The sequence below is a fragment of the Chanos chanos genome, chromosome 2 (assembly GCF_902362185.1).
Source record: "Chanos chanos chromosome 2, fChaCha1.1, whole genome shotgun sequence".
NCBI classification, from domain to species: domain Eukaryota; kingdom Metazoa; phylum Chordata; class Actinopteri; order Gonorynchiformes; family Chanidae; genus Chanos; species Chanos chanos.
Genome location: NC_044496.1, coordinates 31,576,897 through 31,601,704, shown reverse-complemented (window position 1 = coordinate 31,601,704; position 24,808 = coordinate 31,576,897). Strand labels below are relative to the sequence as shown.

General features: G+C 40.9%; 2 protein-coding genes across 2 annotated transcripts in view; one reads left to right on the top strand and one right to left on the bottom strand.

Moving 5' to 3' along the window:
• Positions 1-24,808, bottom strand: part of immp2l (inner mitochondrial membrane peptidase subunit 2) — a 77,535-nt gene that overhangs the window by 10,892 nt on the left and 41,835 nt on the right. The gene's annotated exons all lie outside the window — the stretch shown is intronic.
• Positions 7,416-9,527, top strand: lrrn3a (leucine rich repeat neuronal 3a). Its single transcript, XM_030792934.1, has one exon. It carries the CDS (start codon positions 7,416-7,418, stop codon positions 9,525-9,527), a length of 2,112 nt encoding a protein of 703 aa, XP_030648794.1.

Here is a 24,808-nt window from a genome sequence, read left to right as displayed (position 1 = left end):
TTTATGTGAATAGGGAGAGATACACAGGAAATGAAGAATAGCGAGATCACATAGGAATACATGGCCGGTCTACTACAGAACCATAGATATGTCTCTTATTTTAAGCTCTGTCTTTCCAGGTATCTAGACCAGTGAGTGTTCAGTACAATTTTGGCTTGAGAGAGTGCTGAGAAAAAAAGAAAAGAGGAGGCTGCACATTAAAATGACCAAGTCAGACAGATATCTGCCTGTTCTGTAAAAACACATGCATACACTACAACACAAGCATAATCAACATCCTCACTGAGGTGTAATTACATATAGTAGTGTGTTACAGTTAAGCAGGAGGCACAGCCAAATGGGCCCAAATCATCAAAGTATTCATTCAGCCAACATTTATTGTCAAATACACAGATGTCCTCTTTCATCTCCACTCCTCATGCTTTTTGGAACTAAATGTCACGCTGTCAATAATTTTGCTTGACCAGGAGCAAGGAATCTAAGAGGCAGAAGAGTTGTGCTGTGATGTGACAAGGTGTTCCTTTTCCCAGAGTATCCCACCGCCCCCTCTACAATGCTCCTAAAGAGATACAGCGCCACATCACATCGCAGGCTTCAGAGATAAGCACAGCAATGCCAGGGCCTCTTTCCATGATGTCTGTCCACCATCCAAAGGCAGAAGATGGAAAGGCTAAGGCACTATGTTTTCTGATAGTGCCTGTCTGTGAGAGCTGATGATTACACTTACATTTCAGACAGAACTGAAATGTAGGCTGAGTGTAGAGGTAAATGATGGGGCACAGACTGAATACTGCATTCACTATGTAAAACAGTAAACAAACAGCAACCAAAAAATTCTCAACTTTCTCACAAATCACAGACTCTTCTCCAGAACACAGATTTCATTATCTACCATCTGTCACATCATAAAGATATGCAAACTCTATAACAGGGTAATGTGTCTAAAGCCCTATAATATGGTAATTTGGCCTTTTAAAGGATCAGACACTAAATATTCTATTCACACATTCAGAATGCTGTCCTGAAACTAATCTGGCTTAATGTGAAAGGCATTGACTTGGAATGTTGAGGAGGATTTGGGAAATGCAAGTGAGCTCAATACTGTCATTGACAATGCACTTTAAACCCTTTGACTTACCATGCTCACATAATCACTGCACAATGGACAGTAACTATTTTCTATCTATCTCACTCCTTTTTACAGATATCTGGTTAAGCATTGCACTGCACAGTTACTATTATCATTGGTTCAGTGTGGTACAGTGTGGCACATTGTGGTATTATGTGGTACACTGTGGTATAGTGTGGTGCAGTGTGGCATAGTGTGGTACAGTGTGGCACAGTGTGTTGTAGTGTGGTACAGTGTGGCACAGTGTGTTGTAGTGTGGTACAGTGTGGTATAGTTTGGCACAGTGTGGTATGGTACAGTGTGGTATAGTGTGGCACAGTGTGGTATAGCCAGAGGTGGACGAAGTACACAACTCCATTACTTGACTCAAAGTTTAGATACTCCAACTCCAATACAAGTTGTTCAGTTAAATTTTTACTTGAGTCAAAAGTATCGGAGTACTTGCTTTTAAAAATACTTAAGTAATCAAAAGTACATTTTCTTTTTAATATCAACGCATTGTCGTATTCTTGCCACAATGCATTTACAGAGCCTAATGACTCTGAAACAACCTACTGAATGCACTGACTTGCTTGTAGAACCTGTAGAATAAAAAGCTTGTGGAATATGCTACAAAGCCCATAGCGACACAGTTGAATCGAATGCTTCCCCTATAAAAGACAGTGTATAGCTTCAGTCAGATAGGCCCTAGGTTAACTCAGATTAGCCTTAAAAGGATAAACACGTCATAATGTTGTAGGCTAGGTTAATTTTACTTCTACTACATAGCATTGCCTGAAATGTGAAACAGCTGGATGAACCTCACCGCCGCTTGATTCCCGCCCCGCCCCTCGCCCTCCTCTTATTGGGACCGGGTCCCACGTGAGTCCACTGCCTTCGCGTCACCTTACTAATATTACTGTGTTTATATGACAAGATTAAAACATATATTTCTGAAAGGACTTTGTCAGTAACGTTAACTTGGCATTTTTGCTTGTTAACTATTAGCATGCGTCAGCAGCGGATTCACAAAGGACACGGTATTATGTCCCAAATGGTTTCCAAGCTAGGTGGTTTCCATACGTGTTCACACACTGTGTTAACAGTAGCAATTGTGGTCTGCCTCTGCCACCAGATTCATCACACATTCACAGACATATTAATCGTGATAGTCAAGTCGCATCTCATATCTACTGCAGCAAATATGATTGTAAGTGAGCAGTGAGTACTACATCACAGCCACCGTCGAAAAACAATAGGCGAACACAGCGTGCGAACGTGTACGGGAAGCAGTTAGCTTGAAAACCAGTTGATTTCAAATATCTCAGACATGGACTGAAGATATGGCCATGTGTGCTCTGGGGAGGAACCTTTATCTTTATCATCTTTATCTGCAGTAGTAGCCATTTGCAAAACCACCAATTTCAACTGTTAAAAAGATGCAGCACGCACTTGACTGACAGCATTGGAGTAGTTTACTGTGATCGTGGTAGGCGTATATGTGGTATAGTGTGGTTTCATGTGGTACAGTGTGGTATTATGCAGCAATTAGTAGGACCCACTTTTTCTATCTATCTCACTAATCTCATTTTACCATGTGCTACTTGTATAATTACTGTACAATGTAGAAGTATCAGATGCAACCCTTCTATTTCCCTTGGGATTAATAAAGTACATTGTAATGGAATGAGATAAGCATTTAAAAGCTCCTGCAGAGTGCTCTAACAGAGAAGTAATTAAAGAACAAAAATCTTTGCTTTGGGGATACAGATACAAACATAACTACTATTGTACTGTCTGTGTTTATTGCCTCTTGACAAACTTGGCAATTCTTTGACAGAGGAAAACAATATGCAAAGCACAGACAGATGGAAAGACCAAGGTGTACAGATCATTAAATTGTGGTTTAGTGCAATAACACTCTCTTAGTCAGACAAGAATTCGCTTGTCTTATTTTTGCCCTTTACCACAAACTTTATGAGGTTGTTTAGCCCTCTCATGTAATCTTTTAAAAAAAATAACTTCTCCAGCTGTTCAGGCAACACTATAATTTTTGAACATCTTTTTGTGACCACTGAGCAGTCTTAAACATATACAGCCAAAAATATTCAAGTATTAAACATAGTCAGCCAAAAACAAATTGAGCACTGAGTACTTGGATGTCAACACAGTCAACACATTCCACCAAATTCCACCTTCGGTTTAAAAGATAATTTAAGTAAAGGCAAGGGGAAAAAAACTTGTTCCCACCTGGCTGTGTCTACTCATGGTCATAGCAGAGTTAATGCATGCATGCTGTCATATGGAGCTGGGAGCCCCTCTATCCCCATCCCCTTTGATCCCAGTTCTCTCTTTATGGCCCAGGCCTCCCTGCGTTCAGGACCAATGCACACCAAAACAGAAAGCCCTCACTGCCTTATCTAAAAGACATCAGGCTCGATGTTTTAGCGCAACAACCCCCAGATCATTTGGTCAAATGCTGATAACGTTTAATTGCGAGGGAGACTAGATAACCTCGGGAGGATAGTTTCCCTGTGAGAATGGAATTCAGACCATGCCATAAAACCCATCTGCATTGCTCCACTCAGGCATAAGCTATGTAGAACAAAAGAAAAATGAAACTAACCATAAGATATTATCAATTAAATACGCCTATTGAGCCATAACCATTCCTAAAGTTATTAAGGCGCAGTAAGAATTAAAAATAACCACGTGAGCAGCTAATTGTATGACCATCAGGGTAACTGTGCTGTTTTTAATGATAAAGAAACCATATTTGGTCTCGTTCGGAAGCATAAAATGCGGCAGATACAAGTAAGCTAACGTAATTTTACCATACTTTAATGGGAAAAAGTTATGTAAAATTATTTCAACCGAGCTCAAATTAATACTCTCTAAAATTTCAAGGAGTGTCTATTCCCTTCAGGCAGAGACACCCCCAAAAGGATAGTAGCACCCCCCCCCATCTGCAAATCAGATAAAATGCCAGACTCCCTGCTATCCTACAGTTCAGCTACACTACAGTTCAGCTTTCTGTTCCGATACGCTACAGTTCGACTTACTGTACGTTCACACTGAGAGCGGCGAGAGCGTCAAGAGTCGCCCAAACCTCCCTGCCAACGACGCTGTTGAACACTGTGGACGCTCTGCCGTTGATGAAATAGGCGGGTACAAGTTCCTTCGGAAAGCTTGGTTGTGCAAATGTTTTTAAAGGGGCTATAAAGCAAACAAACAGGTCGAGCGGTATCTTTGTGCTGACTGACCACCAGTAGGCTATAAGTTAACCTTATGAGATGTTTTAAATGTGAAGGTGCGAAATCGACCGATGACAGAAATAAATAAACAATGCTAATTACATATTTCGTAACAAAATTAACTAATGAAAAACACTACTTAAAAGCTTTTTGTTGTTGTGTGTCTTTTGTGTTAATGATAGGCTAGGTCAAATTCCAGCATGGAGTTTATAGGACACGCTTACTAGCCTTGGTCTTTAATTAACACTAACGTTTGTGCATAACCTACATTACAGTACAACATGGGGAAACCCACCACCGATATAATCAGTTTCTCCTCCATTTTGCTTAGGACCAAAAGTTTTGTGGGAACAATAGTTTATACTGTTGTGTTCTCTACAATTCTCTAGAGCGGAGCACTTCCAAGTTTCTATTGGTTGCCGCCCAACCGCGTCATATCTCATTACCATAAAGTTAACCGAACTTCAACTGTATTTTGACGCCCAAACCACCCTCGCCGCGACGCCCTTTGCCGCGACGCTCTTCGCCGCTTAAAGACGCTGGCTCTCATTGAAAATGAATGACTTCCGGTCACTTTGACGCTCTCGCTGCGCTCAGTGTGAACGTACAGTTAGCGTCAGTTGAGCTCCGGTTGTATCAGCCGTAATGTAAGTCCGTCCGTTCTGTCCTGCTCGTCTCGAAGAAGAATTGGCCCAGGCTCACCGCTACGGAAGATCCGCGATGCTAAAAGACTTACCCGGCACCGACACAAAGTCTCTCTCACATTTTCCTACTGCCAGCCTCTAACTCCAGTCTCTCATACCTGAACGTGGCTGGGCCTGCTCTTCTTCTTCCTCATCCCTTTTCTCTCCCTTCCTCACAACCCTTTAGTGTGTAAGTAACTACACTAGAACATCACTCAGATAGTTCCTTTGGTTAAACGTGCCTCTTTGTGAGTAATGCCTCATACTCGCGTAGTTGTTCATTCATACATACTTTAGGTAACGAGGATATTGTTGTTGTCTACCGTTAGTTGTTTGTCTTCTTGTGAGTAGTTTAGATGCTGTTGTACGTGTGTGTATAGCGGATGCGGTTAAATTCCACCTGATGTCCAATTTATTTAACATTAGATTCATTCTGTACCGTTTGAATTTGATCGTTGTATTAAACGTGTACGTCCGTATTCCTACTCTTTGAGTACGTGATAAGTTATTTCCAAGTTACTGAATGTGGTGATCCAGGAACTTCGTTAGCTAGAGGTATTGAATTCGAAGAGTATTATTGTACTTGATAATTCAATGCTGTTATTTATTATATGTACGGCTAATGAAGAGTTATTCTGAATAATTTCTAGGTTCAGTGTTCAGAGCGCTGACCTACAAGTAGAGTTTTTCAGAATATCTGTAATTTCACTGGATTCAGGTTCCAAAATAAGGTTATGGTTACAGCTAAGTGATATTCGTATTAAGTTTAATATTCACAGAGGACCATTAACCAGATTTTCCTCATACCGTTGGCACGACAGGATTTACAAACTGGAACAGGTTTTGGTTTGCACAATTTGATTGTGATTGTTAGCGATGTTCAGTGAAGTGGTTAATGGTGTTCAGTGAGGTGGTTAATGGTGTTCAGTGCAATGATTATTAGTGGTGTTCAGTGAGGTGATTGTTAGTTGTGTTCAGTGAGGTGGTTAATGGCGTTCAGTGAGATGGTTAATGGTGTTCCATGTGTGTTTAGTGAGATGATCATTAGTAATGTTCAGTGAGGTGGTTAAAGGTGTTCAGCAATGTGATTATTGGTGATGTTCAGTGAAGTGGTTAGTGGTGTTCAGGGAGGTGATTATTAGTGATGTTCAGTGAGGTGATTATTAGTGGTGTTCAGTGAAGTGGTTAATGGTGCTCAGTGAGGTTATTAATGGTGTTCAGTGAGGTGCTTACTAATAATGCTCAGTGGTGTTCAGTGCGGTGATTATTAGTGATGTTCAGTGAGGTGGTTCATGGTATTCAGTGGTTCCTTGTCTAATAACAACTGGGAAAACCAACAGTATTTCCATTTTCGAAGTTGACATGCCACAAAAGCTTTTAAGTACTTTCTTCTTGACTTATGAATATTTAAATCCAATGCGAGTCATGCCGTTATGATGGGTATGTGGCATATACACATTAACATAAAACTTGTTTGGAACAGGATTAGGCCTCTCACCAGCAAGCACATCTGTTTTACATGGTGTGCTTCAGAATAGTGCATTATTCCAGTTAAATGGAACTTGCAAATGCAAAACACTTAAGTTATCAAACAGACTACTCCAATGTGCAAGTGCACCCTGACTGCCTGAACAAGCTCTATCTCCATATAACATAAACTGTGCTCTACACATTTTAGATCTGAAATCAGTTAATGCCCAAGTTAAACGCTGTACATTTGGTTAATATGTGCATTGGAGCAATTGCCTTAATGAAGCAGATGAACTATTTGAGTATATCTGAACCATAAGGGATCCATACTTCAGTTATTTCACCTAAACCATTCAGGCTTATGGCACCATGTCCCCTCTGCATGAAAATAATGTCACACACACAATGTCATTTTGGAATACTGCCATATTAGTGCTGTTCCACCACAGTCGGACAATATATGGGCCTTCATTGAGATGATCAAAAGTAAAGACATAACTTCATTACATCTCACCATATTTGAATATTACTGAGAGCCAATATATTTCACTTTTCCTTTCACGCAGCACCATACTCATAGCACCTCTTGTGTGTTCTTCCCTCAGGTGGGAATTGCTGAGTGAGACTGACAGAACGAACCATCCCTCAGAGCAGCTTGGGCACAGTATGACCTTCCTCTCCCAGCAATGTCCTTCATATATCCAGCCTGCATGACAACCTTGCATGGTGTAAACTGAAAGGCTGCCCCTCCCTACCAAGGCCAACATCACATGAGCCTTTAGGGAATAGGCATCAGCATAAACTGGTTGCAGTAAGAAATGATTCCTTATTTGGGGGGTTAACTGTGCTAACCCTGGACTCTGTAAGGATCTATTACTTTCTGTGGAGAACAGGGCCAAAATGAAGGATATATGGGTCACAGTTTGCTTGGTATTAGGGCTGTCTTTCACTGCCCATCTACAGGCCCGACAGCAGGACAATGTGTGCCTAAAACTGTGCAAATGTGAAATCAGAGCCTGGTTCTCTCCTGTCTCCATTTATATGGAGGCTCCAACTGTGGACTGCAGTGCCCTGGGACTGCTATTTCTGCCGGAGAGACTTCCTGAAGACACACAGGTATTCCTATTTCAAGCCAATAGCATTGCCCAGATTGAAAGGCCTTTGGACTACTTGGTGAATTTAACTGAGATAGACCTCTCTCAGAATAACCTATCCACTATGAGTGACATTCACTTAGGCCACCTTCCACAACTGCTCTCCTTGCACCTGGAAGAAAACTGGATTCAAACCCTGCAGGATAATTGCCTTGAGCACCTTCAAAATCTCCAGGAGTTCTATGTCAACCACAACCTTCTCTCCTTTATCGGTCCTGGGGCTTTCCAAGGACTCAGACGGCTACTCAGGCTCCATCTGAACTCGAACCATCTGAAAGTGATAAGGAAGGAGTGGTTTGAAGCTCTACCCAAGCTGGAGATATTGATGATAGGGGAAAATCCAATTGCCCAAATCCAAGACATGAACTTCAGTCCCCTTGGCAATCTCCGCAGTCTGGTGCTGGCCAGGATGAACCTCTCAGAACTGCCTGACAATGCCCTCACTGGCCTGGACAACTTGGAAAGCATCTCATTTTATGACAATATTTTTTCCAAAGTGCCAAAGGCTGCTCTGAGAAAGATCAAGAGCCTAAAGTTTCTGGATCTCAACAAGAATCCCATTGAGAGGATTCAAAAGGGTGATTTTGTAGATATGGTTAAGCTTAAAGAGTTGGGCATCAACAGCATGCCCAAACTGGTTTCAATTGACAGCTTTGCCTTGTGCAACTTGCCTGAGCTGACCAAAATAGAGGTGACCAATAACCCCAGACTGTCCTACATCCATCCAAATGCTTTCTATAAGCTACCAAAGCTTGAGACACTGATGCTCAACAGTAACGCCCTCAGAGCTCTGCACCATGTCACCGTGGAATCCCTCCCCAATCTACGGGAAGTGAGCATGCATTCCAATCCAATCCGCTGCGACTGTGTGGTCCGCTGGATAAATATGAACAAAACAAATGTCCGCTTCATGGAGCCTGAGGCCCTGTTCTGTGAGGGGCCACCAGAGTTCAAGGGTCAGCATGTTAGACAGGTACACTTCCGGGACATGATGGAGATTTGCCTACCACTCATAACACCAGAGAGTTTCCCAGATCATGTCACCGTGGGCAGTGGGCATACAGTGTCATTGCACTGTAGGGCCATGGCAGAGCCTCAACCAGAGATCTACTGGGTCACACCATCAGGGGACAAAATCCCACCCAAGATGGCATCCAAGAAATACCACCTGCATCCTGAGGGAACATTTGAAATCTATGATGTCACAGAGCAAGAGGCAGGCCACTATATCTGTGTTGCTCACAATCTCATTGGGGCAGACATGAAATCTGTCATGGTGGAAGTGAATGGGTACTCTCCAGAACCTTCCAATTCATCCCTGAATATTCAAATCAAAGCAGTGCAGCCAGATTCCATCAGGATTTCTTGGGGGCCTCCAGCTGGTATTCTTGTGTCCAATATAAAATGGTCCACTAAATCTAAAACAAAAAATCCAGCCTTACAATTTACAGCACGCGTGCCATCTGATGTACAGGTCTTCAGTGTCTCACACCTGCTTCCCTTGACGCAGTATGAGGTTTGTGTGGAGTTTTCAGGCATGAGGCAAGGACACATGAGAAACTGTGTGACTGTCAGCACTGTGGCACAGTCGCTTACCTTGGAAAAGAGTGACATATGGGACGCCACAATGATCAGTATCACTTGTCTTGTTCTGATTATGGCCACTGTGACCTGTTCACTCATTTACATGTCTCTTAGGAGCAAGCACCTCCACAGAGAAGTAAATAATCGAAACCCAGGAATGCCACAGGGTCCTTGTACCTGCCCCTCCTGCCAGTCACCAGAATTCTGGGGGTCTACAGTCAAAATAAATGCCACAGTGAAAGACTTTCCTTACAACTCTAACAACTCTGTTTAAGAGATTTTGGGAACAAAAAACAATGGAGTGTTACAGCTCATGCAGCTACCTGGTTCTCCACCCAACAAATTTCACGTATGGACATGGACCCATATTGTGAGGCATGAACCAAGCCAACTGACTGGATAAAGCAAAGCACACTGTGTTGAACATGCTGTTTATACTACAGACTACTGAAATATAGTGCAAAGTATTGGCTACTATTTGTGAACAAAGCAAAGCCCTATTTGCTGTTACCACTGGAAAACAATGTGGAGTTTATAATGAACAATGCTTTACACAGCAGACCATTGCAGTATCCATGATGTGCAACACTTTATAATAAAATTCATTTCTATTTAAAGTTACATATTGACAATCTCACAGAACAAGCCTCATTCTCACATTTTTGTATAGGCCCTGGCTGCTCTTTATTGTGTCAGATAATGTCTAAACCTGAGGGATGACACACTACAAAAGAAACTCAGAATCAAGAAAGAGATAACATAACCTTCCTTAAAACTTAAAACCCAAGACAATGAATCATTAGACATGAGCAGGCCAATTAAAATAAAGCACTGAATTGAAATCCAATCTGTGGTCGGAAAGATGTCAGAGGAGGCACAGCAGCTTTGGACTGTATTATATTTAACCGTCCATTAAAGCCACTGTTAAACATATGGATTAGTAGCACTGCTTTCAGCAAGATCACAAATATATTTGGCCACTGTTTTCTTCATTAGCACATATCCAAATGTCACTGAGATAATAGAGCTTCTTCTGAATAACCATGAGCACAGAAATTATTCCCAACAGACCCTTCAGGCTCTGTCAATTACACACAGTGTTTTTCATGGAGAAGAGACTGGCTGAGTGGAAGACCAAACAGAGGAGAAATGAAGAAGTGTGAGATTGAGGAAACGTGAAAAAAAATAGCTGTCTGACTTTGAATTGCATCTCACTCTTTCCTTAAAAATCCAATATGAAGTTCGAACAGCAAACTCCCACAGGTGATGAATCACAGCCACACAGCGAGTGATCCTGGGGATTAATCAGACCAACAAAGCAACACATCAGCCCAGGTTTCAGCACCATGGACAGGGCTTTTAGAGTGTGCCCATTTGTCACAGACACTGGCGCTGGAATATGACCTATTAGTGTGGCAGGCAATGAACAGGTCAGCAGGAACAAAGCCACGGCCATGCTTCCCTTCCCAGCATGGCCCTGCCGAGGCAGACTGTGCACTGTGGGCGTGTCCCTGTTGAGGCCGTCTGTGCACCATGGGCGTGGCCCTGCTGAGGCAGATTGTGCACTGTGTGCACAGCTCAACAACTCTGTGCTTCATTGGAAACTGCACAGAGTAAGGAAAAGTGAATGAGAACGTGTAGGTCAAAACAGTAAAATGAGTGAAATTTTTTCATTTTTTAGTTGATACAGAGATGGGTTTTTATCATTTTTATTAAAAATAATTATTCTGATTAATTTAATTAGTTATATTAAATGTATTATATTTTTTATTAGATTATGGATAACATATATAAAATACATATATGGGGATGATATTTTCAGGTGTTGAAGTGCCACATCATGGCATTTTACTCAGTGGGATTGTACTGAAACAAACGCACACTGGCCACTGTTAATCCACTGACCACTTTCTCAGATCATTGCTGTAAGACATGAGACACATAGGGCATATGAAGGCTTTTTTATTTAACAAACAACTGAAGAAACTTTTATATACTTGGTCCACTCAATATTGACAACTCCCGGTAAAATCACCTTTCATTTCTCTTGTTTGTTGAACTGCTGTGTGAAGCTGTAGTTGAGTTCATGTGGAAAAAGTATTTCTCAGTCCTCACACACAGACCATGTCTGCATGACGCTGACCCTATTCTGTGATGTTTCACAAGAATATGTCATTCTCAGTCAAATTGTCTGCACCGACAATCACACCAATGCATTAGTACTACAGTATGTTCTGTAACAGTGTATGATTCAGTTGGGAGGATAAGGAACCTCAACTTCAGTTTGTACATGGAAAAATAAAACAAATGACAACAACAAAGCCATGTCAGTTATGTGAATAAACAAAAGAATTCATTATAATATGGTCCCAGAAAATTAGCATTTTGTGTGGGATACTTCTAAGTAGTGTCCGTCCCCTTTAAGCGCCAGCGTTCTTCAGTTTCTCAGTAGATGCTTTGGGGACATTTACAATGACTTCCCCTCTCTCAGGGGATTTCACTTAACCACCAAGTGTCTACAATGTCTTTACCTAAGATATCTCAAAATGCAACACCTTAATATGTAAATAGGCCACTGTCATTCTAAACTAACAATATTTGGACCACATCCCAGTAAATAAATAAATAAATAAATAAATAAATAAATAAATAAATAAATAAATACCTGTGAGTCTAAATGACAGGCTAGTACCTTGACAGCCTACCAGAGTTAAGCTACTCCCGTGAGCAGTTACACCATATGTTTAGAACTTTCCCTGCAAATGCTCCGTTCACAGTTGGGAGTCTGTAAACCTTGCGTTTCACATGAAGCTCATACACAGCATGCACAAGTAACCATGCATACAGATTTAGCCTGAATAACACTCACACATGACGTGTCCTGTTTTGTGTTAAATCTTTAGCATTGTTAGAAACAGATCATTGTAGCTTTGGTTTTAATCACAAACTGAGTTTGCCTTTTACTGGCAGGTTATTACGTGTTGAGCAAACAGCGACAGACTTGCAGTACAACTAAACTAAGACAAAAACTAAACTTACAACTAAATAAGACAAACAAACCAGTTCATACACAATTCAAACAACATACACGACAAATAAACATGAAATTACATTACATAACATACCTCATTGGTCACATAACCAAAAAGGCAGTAAAACAAAACATTCAGTTATATCTTTCTTGAAGTAATGCTTGAAACCTTGGCTACATGAACTTCACACTTGGCTGCAACTTCTTGAATGGTAGATATCCCACTAATAAATTTCTCCCTTGCAACATGTAACAGTTCACACTACATTTTCCCAGGTGACTTAAATGGGAAAGGTAATGTTATAAAATAAATTAACACAAAATAAATGTGAAAAATGTGCAATTAAATAAAAAGAGCACAAAAACTGTCTGACAGCTATAGATCATAATGTCCAGTTTGTTGTGTTCCCATACTCCAGTGGATATGGAGAGACACAGGTGGACGCTGCCTTTAACATTAGAGACACAGGTGGACGCTGACTTTAACATTAGAGACTTTAACATTGGAGGACAAGGAGAGTAGAGCAGCTCCCTGAGGAAAACACTCAAACACATGCTGTCACGCATCATCAGCACATAGTCTTCAGTGGAGGAGCTGGGAGAGAAAAGCTATAGTACTGATACAGCTATAGTCAAAGGCGGCAATTTTACTTTGTCCTGGTGGGTGCTTGGAACGGAACGCTATAAGCTTTAAACTGTGTAAAGACCGACATACCACCTCATATGCCTGTGTCAGTCAGATGTCACCCTTCATACCAACAACCACATCAATACAAATCAAAAAAATGATTAGCATCCACAGAATCGGTGCCTATGGCTATAGTAATGACTAAGACTCGCCGATGGTCATTATCCACTGTCCTATATATTCACACCTATACTTGAATATTAACGCCTAGTACACATTTTATAACCATCTTATAACCATATTTTATAACCATAGCATTTTATAACCACATTTTATAGCGACATTTAATAGCCACATTGCCATTAATGAAACAAGCGGTGGTGAAGCATTTATCTGTCCCACTTCCCTTGACACAAAGCCCTTCACCTCTAAGTGAGGCTAGTGGTTATGTGACGGATTGGACACGTCACATCTCAGTGAGGTTGGCAGGTAGATGACAGATGGGACATAGCATCTCAATATGAGGTCGAAGGACATGTCATGTCTGAGTGAGGCAACTGGTTATGTGAAAGACATGGTGAGGCTGGCAGGTAAAGGACAGACAGGATGTGCCATCGTTGCTGTAGGAGCAGAACACTTTATTCTGCGGTGTGACTGAACATAGGGGCAGTTGTGGTCTAAAGGTTAGAGAACTGGGCTTGTGACTGGAGGGTTGCCGGTTCGATTCCCAGGCCCAACATCCATGGCTGTGTGCCCGTGAGCAAGGCACTTAACCCTAATGCTCCCCACTGCTTCTGCATCTGTTGTGTGTGTTCACTACTGGTGTGTTGGATGGGTTAAATGCAGAGACAAATTTACTGTTCACAGTGTGTGTGTGCAATCATGGAAATTTACATTTTGTAATGAATGATTTACCTTTTCCAAATGACCCTTTAGGCAGATTAATTTAAACACAGCCTTCTCGCCCACTGACGTGATTACAGCTTTGAGCTGAGGTGAGACAGCTAGATTAAAGGCAATGAGAGTGTGAGTGTGAGTGTGTGGGTAAGGGGGGGTTAAGGGGAGGGGCCCCATGCTGTCGGGGAGAAAGCTGATGGGAAGGGCCCCACAACACAGCTTCAGACATCCAGTACCAGCCCTTCTAATTTGGTTTGAACAACCAGTCAACTGTCTGCCATGACCTGCTCAGGAGGCTGTGGTTTTTCTCACTTTTCTACACTGAGAATTAGCATGTTATAGGCATGAGCGTGTTATAGGCATGAGCAGGACCTGATTCAGATTCACATCCAATATCAGACAGGACGTTTCTTGTTAATAAAACTGCTCAACAATTCCTCACTCTCAAATTCCTGTGCTGGTCAGTTTAATATGGAAAAGCCCCAGGCATAGTGAGTGTATGGATGAGTGTTTAATGTGGGAAAAGCTGCTCACACAGGGTTTGTAAAAGACTTTCAGATCTGTCTGATTGGGAAGAGCTGGGTTGTGGTTGTTTGGTTACTGAAATGCTACAACTGGTATTCTGTTCTGTTCCTCTTCCTCCTCCTCTCTCAGTCTCAGAGACACATACAGACACACAAACAAACAGAAAACTAGACTAAACTTAAGTACATTAGACTAGACTAAACTTAAGTACATTAGACTAAACATAACTACATAAGACTAGACTAAACCTAAATACATTAAACTAAGCGAAACTTAAGTACATTAAACTGGACTAAACCGCAGTACATTAAACTTGGGCTACTCACTAGAACGTAACCCTGAATCATCGGATAAAAGAAGACTCATTAAAGATGATTACTGAAAGTTGTTGTGAAAGAGTAGTTGGGATGCTTTTTAAGCTCTGTATGCTCCCACGTTACGGAAGACAACACAGCTTGTTTAAAAAGAGCCCATCTCACAGAATAAATATTACACTGACAAATATTATGCTCACCTCAGTCCAGGCAGATTAAGCAAATGTGTTTTCAACCCTTCTTCTTATAGATTTTTTTTTTTTCCAAATCAACTGGTGTGTCACACCCCTTCGTAATGATGAACCAGAGGAAGTCTTGCTTAGCTAGGCCTGTAATTACATTATACAGTCAGACCTTCCCTTAGCTTTTAAAATCCAAATCCATTCAGTGGATTATCAGATGTGTTCTGTACTCAGGCTCTGGTACTCACTATGGTCTTTTTACAGTTTGGTATTTCAGAGATGAAGCACTCAACATTTGTTTGAAATGTCTAACACCATACATTGTGAAGGCCACGCCGCATGAGGGCATCTCCTCTGTGTTCCAGTAAGGGCTCAGCGAATCCGATACGACCTTGACTCTCCTTCAGTGTCCAACCACACTGCTTTTATTATCCCGTTCATCATCGACTTTACCACAAAGGTGTGAAATGATCTCTAAATTGACCAATCAGCAAGCACCTCCACACCTGTATGAGTCACGCAGGATACGAGTCATCATTAACACATGGGCATGCATTTGAGAGACATGAGAGACAGCACAGGCATTCAGGGATTCACAAAAGACTGTTTATTAGTCAGTCAGATTAGCCAAATCAAGACCAGGTCACCAAGGAGATTTACTGTCTCTGTTTTTGTCTTTCCTCTTATTATAGTGTGATTCAGAACATCCGTTTAAAAACTACACTAGGCGAAATTTCCATTTCTAGTTCACATGAAATTATATCATTCCAAAGATGATTTTGTGAATATATTTCTAGTTTGCAGAATAAAACCGAGTTGTCCAGAGCAGCAGTTGCACTGAGTGGATATATAGGCAAAATAAAAGTCTAGAAGTGAGATTTTTTTTGTGATATTTTAACTTTATTCAACTTTATTCTAGAAACAGCTACACAGTCTCAATGTTTTGGCTAATGTGTCTAGTCATCACTCAGAACATAAAAGATATGATTGACGCAAAGGTCTCTGGTCCAATCATATTTAATATGCTGATAAACACTAACCCCCCAGACGAACTGAGGATGTGTATATGTTTTTGTTGTGGGTCTTGACCATGCAGTGCGGTATAAAGACCATATCTGGAAGGGATGTGGTTTATTTAGTGGATAGTGTTTGCTCACTCTGGAAAACCTTTTCCATTATAAAGCATACACTGAGAAGTGAAAGTATCTGCCTCTTCCATGGCCCTTCTCTGATATTAATGCAACTCACAACCTCATATTTTACTGATGGCATCCTCCTGATGTGTCTCACAAACAGAAGTGCAGAAACCTTGAGCAAACATGACTTCATTTCACATTTTATATCACAAAACATGAGTCACTACAAACAGAGAGAGGATCACAAACACCTCATCCATAAAAACCAGCAACAAAAAGCCCTTCATAGACACAGCATAGAGTCCCTTACACACACAGTATCAGGCACTGACAGGATCAGACATGCATGGGTATGTCATAAGGAAGAGGTCATAGGAAATCATAAACATATAATTCAAAAATCAATTACCCTTCATAGTGTTCACTTCAGTTAACTCAGCTGAGGGAGATAATGAAGGACATAGAAAAGCTCACGGTGAGAAAAGCTGTCACACACTACGATCCGTCGCAGTTCACAACTATATTACTGCTCCAGAGGAGAAAATTAAATGATTTCTCGTTCACTCCTGGTTCTTCTCTGCTCTCAGAACAAATAAAACTCTGCATCTGTTCATTACTGAGACCCTGGATAAGGTCACACATGTCCTTTCTCAGGCAGAATCACCTTAACGGAGATCTACTTTATTATTATACTCCATGTAATAACACCATAGGCATCATATGACTGCCCAATGAAAACACACTTCAGTAACACTGCACATCATATGACTGCCCAAAGAAAACACCTGAGAAATACTGAATTTCGGTTGGGCTCTGAGCATGCGTGAGCTCTGAGAATTCGACAGCTAAGGAGGGAGATTCAAACTTGGCAGTGCATGCCTGCTAGACTTCGTCCCTTAAAAATATAGTCTATCCACTTAATTCTCCATCTAATTACTTATTCTCCAAATGGATTACAAATACACAAATCTCATCGTGGACCAACTCGAGAGATTTATCGCCGATTACTTTTCGCAGTGCGTCATGGAAGACACTTGCCTGCTAACAGAACACACTAACCTGGCGAAGAGGAAAAAGACAGACTCCTCTACCAGCACGGACAATCTTACCACCACCGGAATCGAGGTCAGTGAACTCGCCTCCATTAATAAAAAACTTGATATCCTTGGCTTGTTGCATCAAGAAATAAAAGAGCTGCGCGTCAGCCTCAAGTTCACCCACCACCAGGTTGAGATTCTCCAAAAACACAACTCAGAACTCCAAACTATGATGAAAACCCTCACGAACCAGATGAACTTTGTCTTGAAAGAGAATAAGTCTATGAAAGAAACCATCCTGGATTTACAAACTAGAAGTATGCGAGACAATCTGATTCTCTGGAATACCAGATAACCCGGAAGCCCTCATTAAAGATTTTATGCGGCGCGATCTAAAAATTCCACTGGAGACTGTGAACAACATAACTTTTCACCGCGTTCACCGCCTCGGCGCACGCACAAACAAAGGTCCCCGTGCTATCATCGCAAAATTCGAACACTTTCAGCAAAAAGAACTAGTGAAACACAAAGGGAAGGAACTGAGGGGCACCAAATTCGGCCTCAACGACCAATTCCCTCGGGAAACAAATGAGCGCCGCAAAATACTATGGCCAATTCTTAAAAAGCACAGGGAACAGGGCAAGCGGACTTCCCTTGTTGTGGACAAACTCTACATCGATGGACATCTATTTCGAGACTGTAACACCACACCCTGGCTTTTCTGAGACCCCATTAAAACCAACAATGCCAGCTGCTAGCGACTAACCCTCCTACTGCTGTGTAACTAACTCCACTGTCTTGACAACCTCAATACCAACACACACCCTCTACCTTACTTACTTATTCACTCACTCTCTCACACACACACTACCTACACACGTCTATATATATATTTCTTTCTCCCTCTCTATGTTCTACTCTGTCTCATTGTTATCTGTTTGTCTTTGTTTTTCTCTCTGTATTTCTCTGCGTCTGTGCGTCTTTGTTTAGAAAATTGGGAGAGAAGGGAAACTGGGAGAAAATGGGGATATGCAATTAACCTCTTAACTGGGATGACACTGCATTGTGATGTAAGCAGGATGATTATGGCGAAGTTGCTTCTCTATGATGTTACTCATTTTACTGTTAATGGATTGTTATTACTGCAGGTATCTCATTTTTGCCAAATGTGGTATTGCAAACTAACACCAGCCTACTACAAATTTCACAATCATATCTACTCTTCCTATTATATATCTCTAACACACACAATACTACATAACACTCAGCTTTAAAACTGACTTCAATCCTTATAAAATATGTCGCTCAAATTCATAATCCGGAATATCCGTGGGATTTCCTCACAGGCGAAGAAAGTTAAAATTTTCAACCACCTAATCAAATTACAGGCTGACATATGCTTACTACAAGAAACCCACAAAACAGCAGCTGAATCTCAGAAGTTAAAAACCCCACATTTCAAACAAGTATTCCGTCAACCTATAACTCAAAGAAAAGAGGCGTATCAATTTTAATAAACAAAAGAATACCATTAATTCATAAAACCACCATTACTGATCCTGAAGGGCGATATGTCATCATCAACGCTTCCATTAACAGCAACAATATCACCATAGCAAACATATACAGCCCAAATACTGACGATCCCACTTTCTTCCATACATTTTTCTCTTCACTGAATGAAACCCCAAATTCAACAATAATAATTGGAGGTGACTTCAACACTGTCATCAACACCAACCTAGACAGGTCTAGCATATCAGGTACTAAACTAAATAGAATCTCTGATTGGCTGAAGAGTGTCCACACCTGTTTTGAAGGTGAAAATAAACAGGTAACTAAGAGGTGAAAACAAAAATCAGTAGGACCCCGGCCCTCTAGGACCAGAGTTTGACACCCCTGGTCTACATGTTTGTTCGTTTGCCTGTCCACCTGTCTCCTCTGTACACAAGTATGTAGACTCATCAAATAAAATTTATAAAAAGAAACAAGGGAAAAAAAAAAGAGAGAAAGTACGATGTGACACCCATGTTGGAGGGGTGGTGGCGGGGTTAGGAAAAAAAAAAAAGAAAAAAAAAGAAAACACACTTCACACATTTCTGCCCCTGCCATGCCACACCTGCTCAAGACACAGCCATAAGCCAATGCCAGAGTTCTCCGCATCTGAACACGCACTGCACAGTTCATTAACACACTCCCAATCATCCAGTGGAACACACAATATTTCCTCAATGGTTCAAGGTAATTATGTCATATAAATTAATCAGAGATATGCTGTTGATTATGTATGATATATATTATATTTGACTGTGTATGAGGAGGCAACGTAACCGTGAAGCATGGGAACGTGAGAGACTGGAGAGAGCTAAAATCAGTTCACTGAATAGAAATATAAAGGATGACCATCCAAAATATGTTTTACAGAGGATAAAGGATGACCATCCAAGATATGTTTTACAGAAGATAAAGGATGACCATCCAAAATATGTTTTACAGGTTCCTCTGAGTGCAGCATAGTCAAAACTTATCCATGTGTTCTGTCATATAAGCTGTCAACAACTCACGGCTTTAAAAAGGCTTCTTCAAACATGGACAATGGACACAGAATTTTCAGTAGCTTTTATGTGTTTGCCAAACAAATCTCCTCACAAACCCCTGGATCAATTACAGGAAAACTAACAATATGGAGTCTGGCCTTAGTGAAAGAGAAAGGGAGAGGTGTCAGTGGGTCAGGCTGCACACTCTTCATTCACACAGCCTTCACCAATCACAGCCTCTATCAATAACAGCCTCCCCTGACCACAGCTCCACCAATCAGAGGCAGATGATGTTGCATCAGGGAGTCGGCAGGAAAAGGTGAAGCCCAACTCTCCAATGCCTCTCAGCAACTTGTATATGCCACAGCCCAACACCTACTTTCCAGTTTGAGAACTGATTACAAGCTTGAGTGCAAAAGTAAACTGCTCTATAACAGGACAAAATTATAAGTCTTCATTATATCTTATATTGTTGACATAACTAGTTAGATTTAAAAGATGTAAGACAGTTTCTCAAATTGAGACGACTTATTTTAAATGAAGATTTTAATTTGCTACTTTTATTAAAAGATAATTATAACCATGAGCTGAATGCTCTTGGCTGTGTGATGCACTCACTGGATTTGACTGTTTCGTGCTAAACAGCAGAAGCAGGTTTGTGAGCGGTAGGTTTAATGATCTTTAACATTTTCACATTTGGACCTTTTTATCAGAGCTTTAGCAGAGCAGATCCACAGAACCAATAGCTCGATTTCATCTAGTAATTCCACACAGCATCATTCCTGATGCAAATTAATGACATTTCCACATTAACACACGCAGGCTGTGCAATTTATCCCACTTATGCCCCTCTTATTGTTGCCTAGGCAACGTTTAAGATATTGATTGGACATGGAACTAAGTGGCAATACTTGTGTGACAAAGTCAGAAACAAATGTAACCTTCCAACTCCCTTCCTCAGGGTCAGTACAGACACACAACATGCGACTTTAGCTGTCGGGCTTGCTCCTGTGGGATCCAGAGTCATTAAAGTGTCAGAATCTGACATGGTGTTTACTGAGAAATGTGCTAAACTGTCTGCCTCAGCATGGGACTGCAGAGCCCTCAGTTTCAACCCTGTCCAGTTACAACCCTGTCCAGTTACAACTCTATCCCCCAGTTACAACCCTGCCCAGTTACAACTCTACTGAGTAAATGAACAAACAGTTCACTCGTTTGTGTATGTGAAGATGAACTGAAAGAAAATGAGAGAAAAGAACATTGGGACCATGCACATATTGTCTCAAAACAATCAGTGTGTGAGGCAGGCTTTAGACTGAGTGTACCTGCACACATACACTATCAGTACAGTGATGTGTGTGTAATTAGACATGAAAGACATGGATTAAGTAATTAATAGGTTGATGAGCAGATGCATGCGCCAAATTATCTTCGGAGTCCTTATCTGTCAGTGTAGACAAACCAGTCTCTTTACAACCTTTAAGGTTCTCAGTTGAGATCACTCAGCAAATAGTGAATTCCTAATGATGGAGTGAATAAGTCAGGCTTAACTCTGTCTCTAACCTAGAGATTTCTGAACCACTTAGGGCAAGCACTGCCTAAACATGAGCCTACAGCCACCCAGCTGTCAGACAGGGATATATAAAACAGGCAAATGAATGTGCACACTCATCCAACTAACCAGTCAAACACACAAAATGTGCAGTTGTGTTCTTTCCTCTATTGAGATGTGGCTTAGCTCTGAGTCCAATTTCCCTCATCACCTATGTCCACTGATTTACCAGAAGATCAATGGGCTTTTAGCAGCTAGGGAGTCTGGGATCAATAAGATAACAGACACTTAGGAGACTGCCCACTGGGTTACGATCAGAGCAGACCTGGGACCCAGGGCTGCGCATTGCTGGTTCTGCATCTGATCACAGATACCTGAACTTTAAAGTCAACTCACATCTGAGAGCTTGCTTATCAGGACAGTAAATTCCACCAGTTAGCCAAGATGTGCTCCATCATGAGAGAGTTCATTAAGGAATTTCTAGATTAGTTGCCTCATAGTTCAGGAACATAACTAAAACTTCCAACCACCTTATATTGCTCAATCTCGGCAACTCCTATTCACGAACAGGAGGTCGTAGGTAAGCTCTCTCTCTTAAAGGACCACAAATGCATTATGATGTGGGTTTGTCAGTTGCAATCTGAAATGATTAAAGGTATTGCGGCCCTGTTCTGGTTTTCTGTCAGTAGTGATGTTTCACCTGCCTCTCGCCTCTTTTCTCTCCATGCTATTTTTTGTGACTGACACACTCCTGCAGGCATATGTCTGTCGTTCTCAAACACTCACTCCATCACGGCAGCGGGCTGGTCCCTGCACGCTGCAGCATGGCACAGTGCCCAGTCACGCTGAAACCTCAGGGTCCCTGTTCTTACTATGCCTCCCTTCAGAGGTATGGCTGGCCAGAAAGAAAGACGTAAAGGGAGAGATCCTGGGAAAGGGAGAGGGTTAAAAGCAGAAACAGAAAAGAAAAGAGTACGACAGGAAAAAGGAAACAGAGAGAAAGAGAGAGAAAGAGAGAGAGAGACAGAAAGAGATAGAGAGGATAGGAAAAACGTAGACAGTGGGAAAGAGAAATGCAAATGGTGACAACACATTCAAAATTTACAATAAGGCCTTGAACAGTCATGAAACTGATTCATCTTTATGGATCTGGAATTGAAAGCTTGCACTTAATAGGATCACAGAATACAAGAACTTTCTTTCATTTGAGTCATCTTAATTTGCTTGTTCGTGCAGGTGGAATTAACGCACAGTTGGATAGGTAATAAAACCATGCCATCTCAGTGGGTTTTTCCAGTGAGCATTACACTACTCCATACATTTTTAAACCTTGCTTTTTTCCATGTTCGCCCAGAATCAGTTCTCAACAGACACTTTAAACACACCAGTTTTCTCGCCTTCCTGCCATTTGCTATCAAAATGTACAAGACATCTGCATCAACTATCATTTATTTAAACTAAATACCATTAGGAAACCATTCATTGAGTATGTTACTTAAATAAAACTCATTAAGGAAATTACTCACAACTGCATTCATTTAAGGAATAATCAATCATTTTTATTAGTGTGTTGAATTTAATCAAAAATTGCCCAATGTACTTCTATAAAAGCAATAAGCTCCTGATACCATATGGTACAGTAAGGAGTCCACAGTTGGATGGCAAACACTCTAGGGAGGAATACAAGGCAAACACTCTTTAAGAACTGATTTCTCCTTCAGTTAAAAAATGGCAGGATTTATGAAAAGAGCAGGTCTAGCTGCGGCACAGTCATTCACCATCTGAGCAAAACACCTTACAGACACAACTCCAATGCAGCATGGAGTGTTATAATTTATAAATGTGCCGTATGAAGTGTTATAAATGTGCAGTAAGGAGTGACAATTTATAAATGTGCAGTACGGAGTGACAATTTATAAATGTGCAGTATGGAATGTTATTTGAGGTCTCATTTATGCTCTGACTCAGGTTCCTTTATGACTGAAAATCAACAAAATGAATCAACATTTATAATGCGAGGAGGGGAGGAAGTGTCATGTTCAGCATGCATGACTGCCTCTCTCAGAGGTACACAAAGAGATCCCATTCTCTTGACTAAGCTCCAAGGACTGTGAAAAGCTTTCTTCACTTCCTACACATCTGCTGTGAAGCTCCTCTCTGACAAAAGCTCAGAAAACACTACTTCCATTCCACTGACGTCAGAGACTTAACAACAAGGCAAAGGAGGAAAAATATGAGTGAGTGAGTGAGCACATTTATGTGTGTTTGTGCATGTATGCAAATGTGTGAGTATGTATGTGTGTGTGGTTGATGCCCTGATGATGTAAGGCTTATGTTATAATAGTTTGATGTTCCATCTCCATAGACAAGGGAAGAAACTGAAGCTCAGCTACAGAAACAGTTTCAACAAAAACCCCCCCAAAAAACGGTGCAAATTTAGATAGATTTGCCCTCACTGAACATAATAAGAATAACAAGAATAAATCCAAAATTACACCAGGGCTGTACCCAGCTGCTCAATATGAAGATTCGACTATTCGTTCCTTTTTTTCCCCATATAGACTATCTGGCACTCAGGAAATCCAATGTTATGAGTTTCAGTGATGATTTCGACCACATTAACATTGTCAAATGCAGCAGTCATGGGACCATATTTTTGAGCATTTAAAAATCCATTAAAGACAGCTGCATATGATGCAAGATTTGAATTGTGGCCTGTTTGAATTGCCGACGTATAATGTTGGGCTATAGCCCAGGTATACCATATGGATTTGTCGGAATAATGAGACAGGCAGCACACGTGTATTTCCGTTTAAATCAAGCTCCTATAGCCTATTTTTTAATTTCACTTTCAACAATAAAAACAACGTGCAGCCTAAATGAATAAACAAATGAAACTGTCTAAAATAAATTCACAGCATTGCCCGCTATGAGATAATAACTTCTCGTATTCAACAGGATATTCTTATTAGGCTACTGTATTTCTCTTTCAGCATTATACATAAATCTTAAGTGTAAATGAATAAAGAAACAAATTAAACACTTGCAATTTAAAATTTGAAATCTTTAAATGAAAAAGCAAATGTTTGTCTTCAGTCTCTTTTTTGATCTCCGCCTACCTATGCAACTTACCTGTTTCAAGTGGTTTGCCAGGCACAATGTTGTTGAATGATATGCGAATTCATGCACACAGAGTTTGCATTTAACTTTGTTAAGGCTGTCCTTCAGAAGTTAGAAATGCCGCCATACTTTAGACTTCTTCTGAGACATGGTTATAGCCAGCACAGTATACCAACCACTCCACCTCAGGTTTCAGCTTCTCTCATCAGTTAGCCACCAGCACGTTGTCATGTTTGTTTGTTTTTTAAGCAAGTGCGCCAGCTAGCCCTGCTAGAAAATAAAAATATATTTGTGATTCCCCTTATTTATAATTCCTCATTGAAATGTTATCCCTGTGCATTTTTGTAAGCTTCTGTCTGTTGTATCCTGTTATTGTAATGCACCCTGAAAAACAAACAAACAAACAAAAAAAGAAAAACGAATGCTCGACTTGAAGAATTTCATTTCGACTAATGGGACTTCGACAGATGATTCAATTTGTCGACTTTCAGGGGGCAGCCCCAAATTACACTAAAGCAAACAGTGTTAAAAACTTTCACCCAGTTCTTTGGTCGAGCACTCATCCTTTAGTTTCCCTGCTGTTACATGTGCCATAG

What these genes read in the sequence shown, in the direction of transcription:
- lrrn3a (XM_030792934.1), top strand. Translation starts at nt 7,416, where the DNA reads ATGAAGGATATATGGGTCACAGTTTGCTTGGTATTAGGGCTGTCTTTC.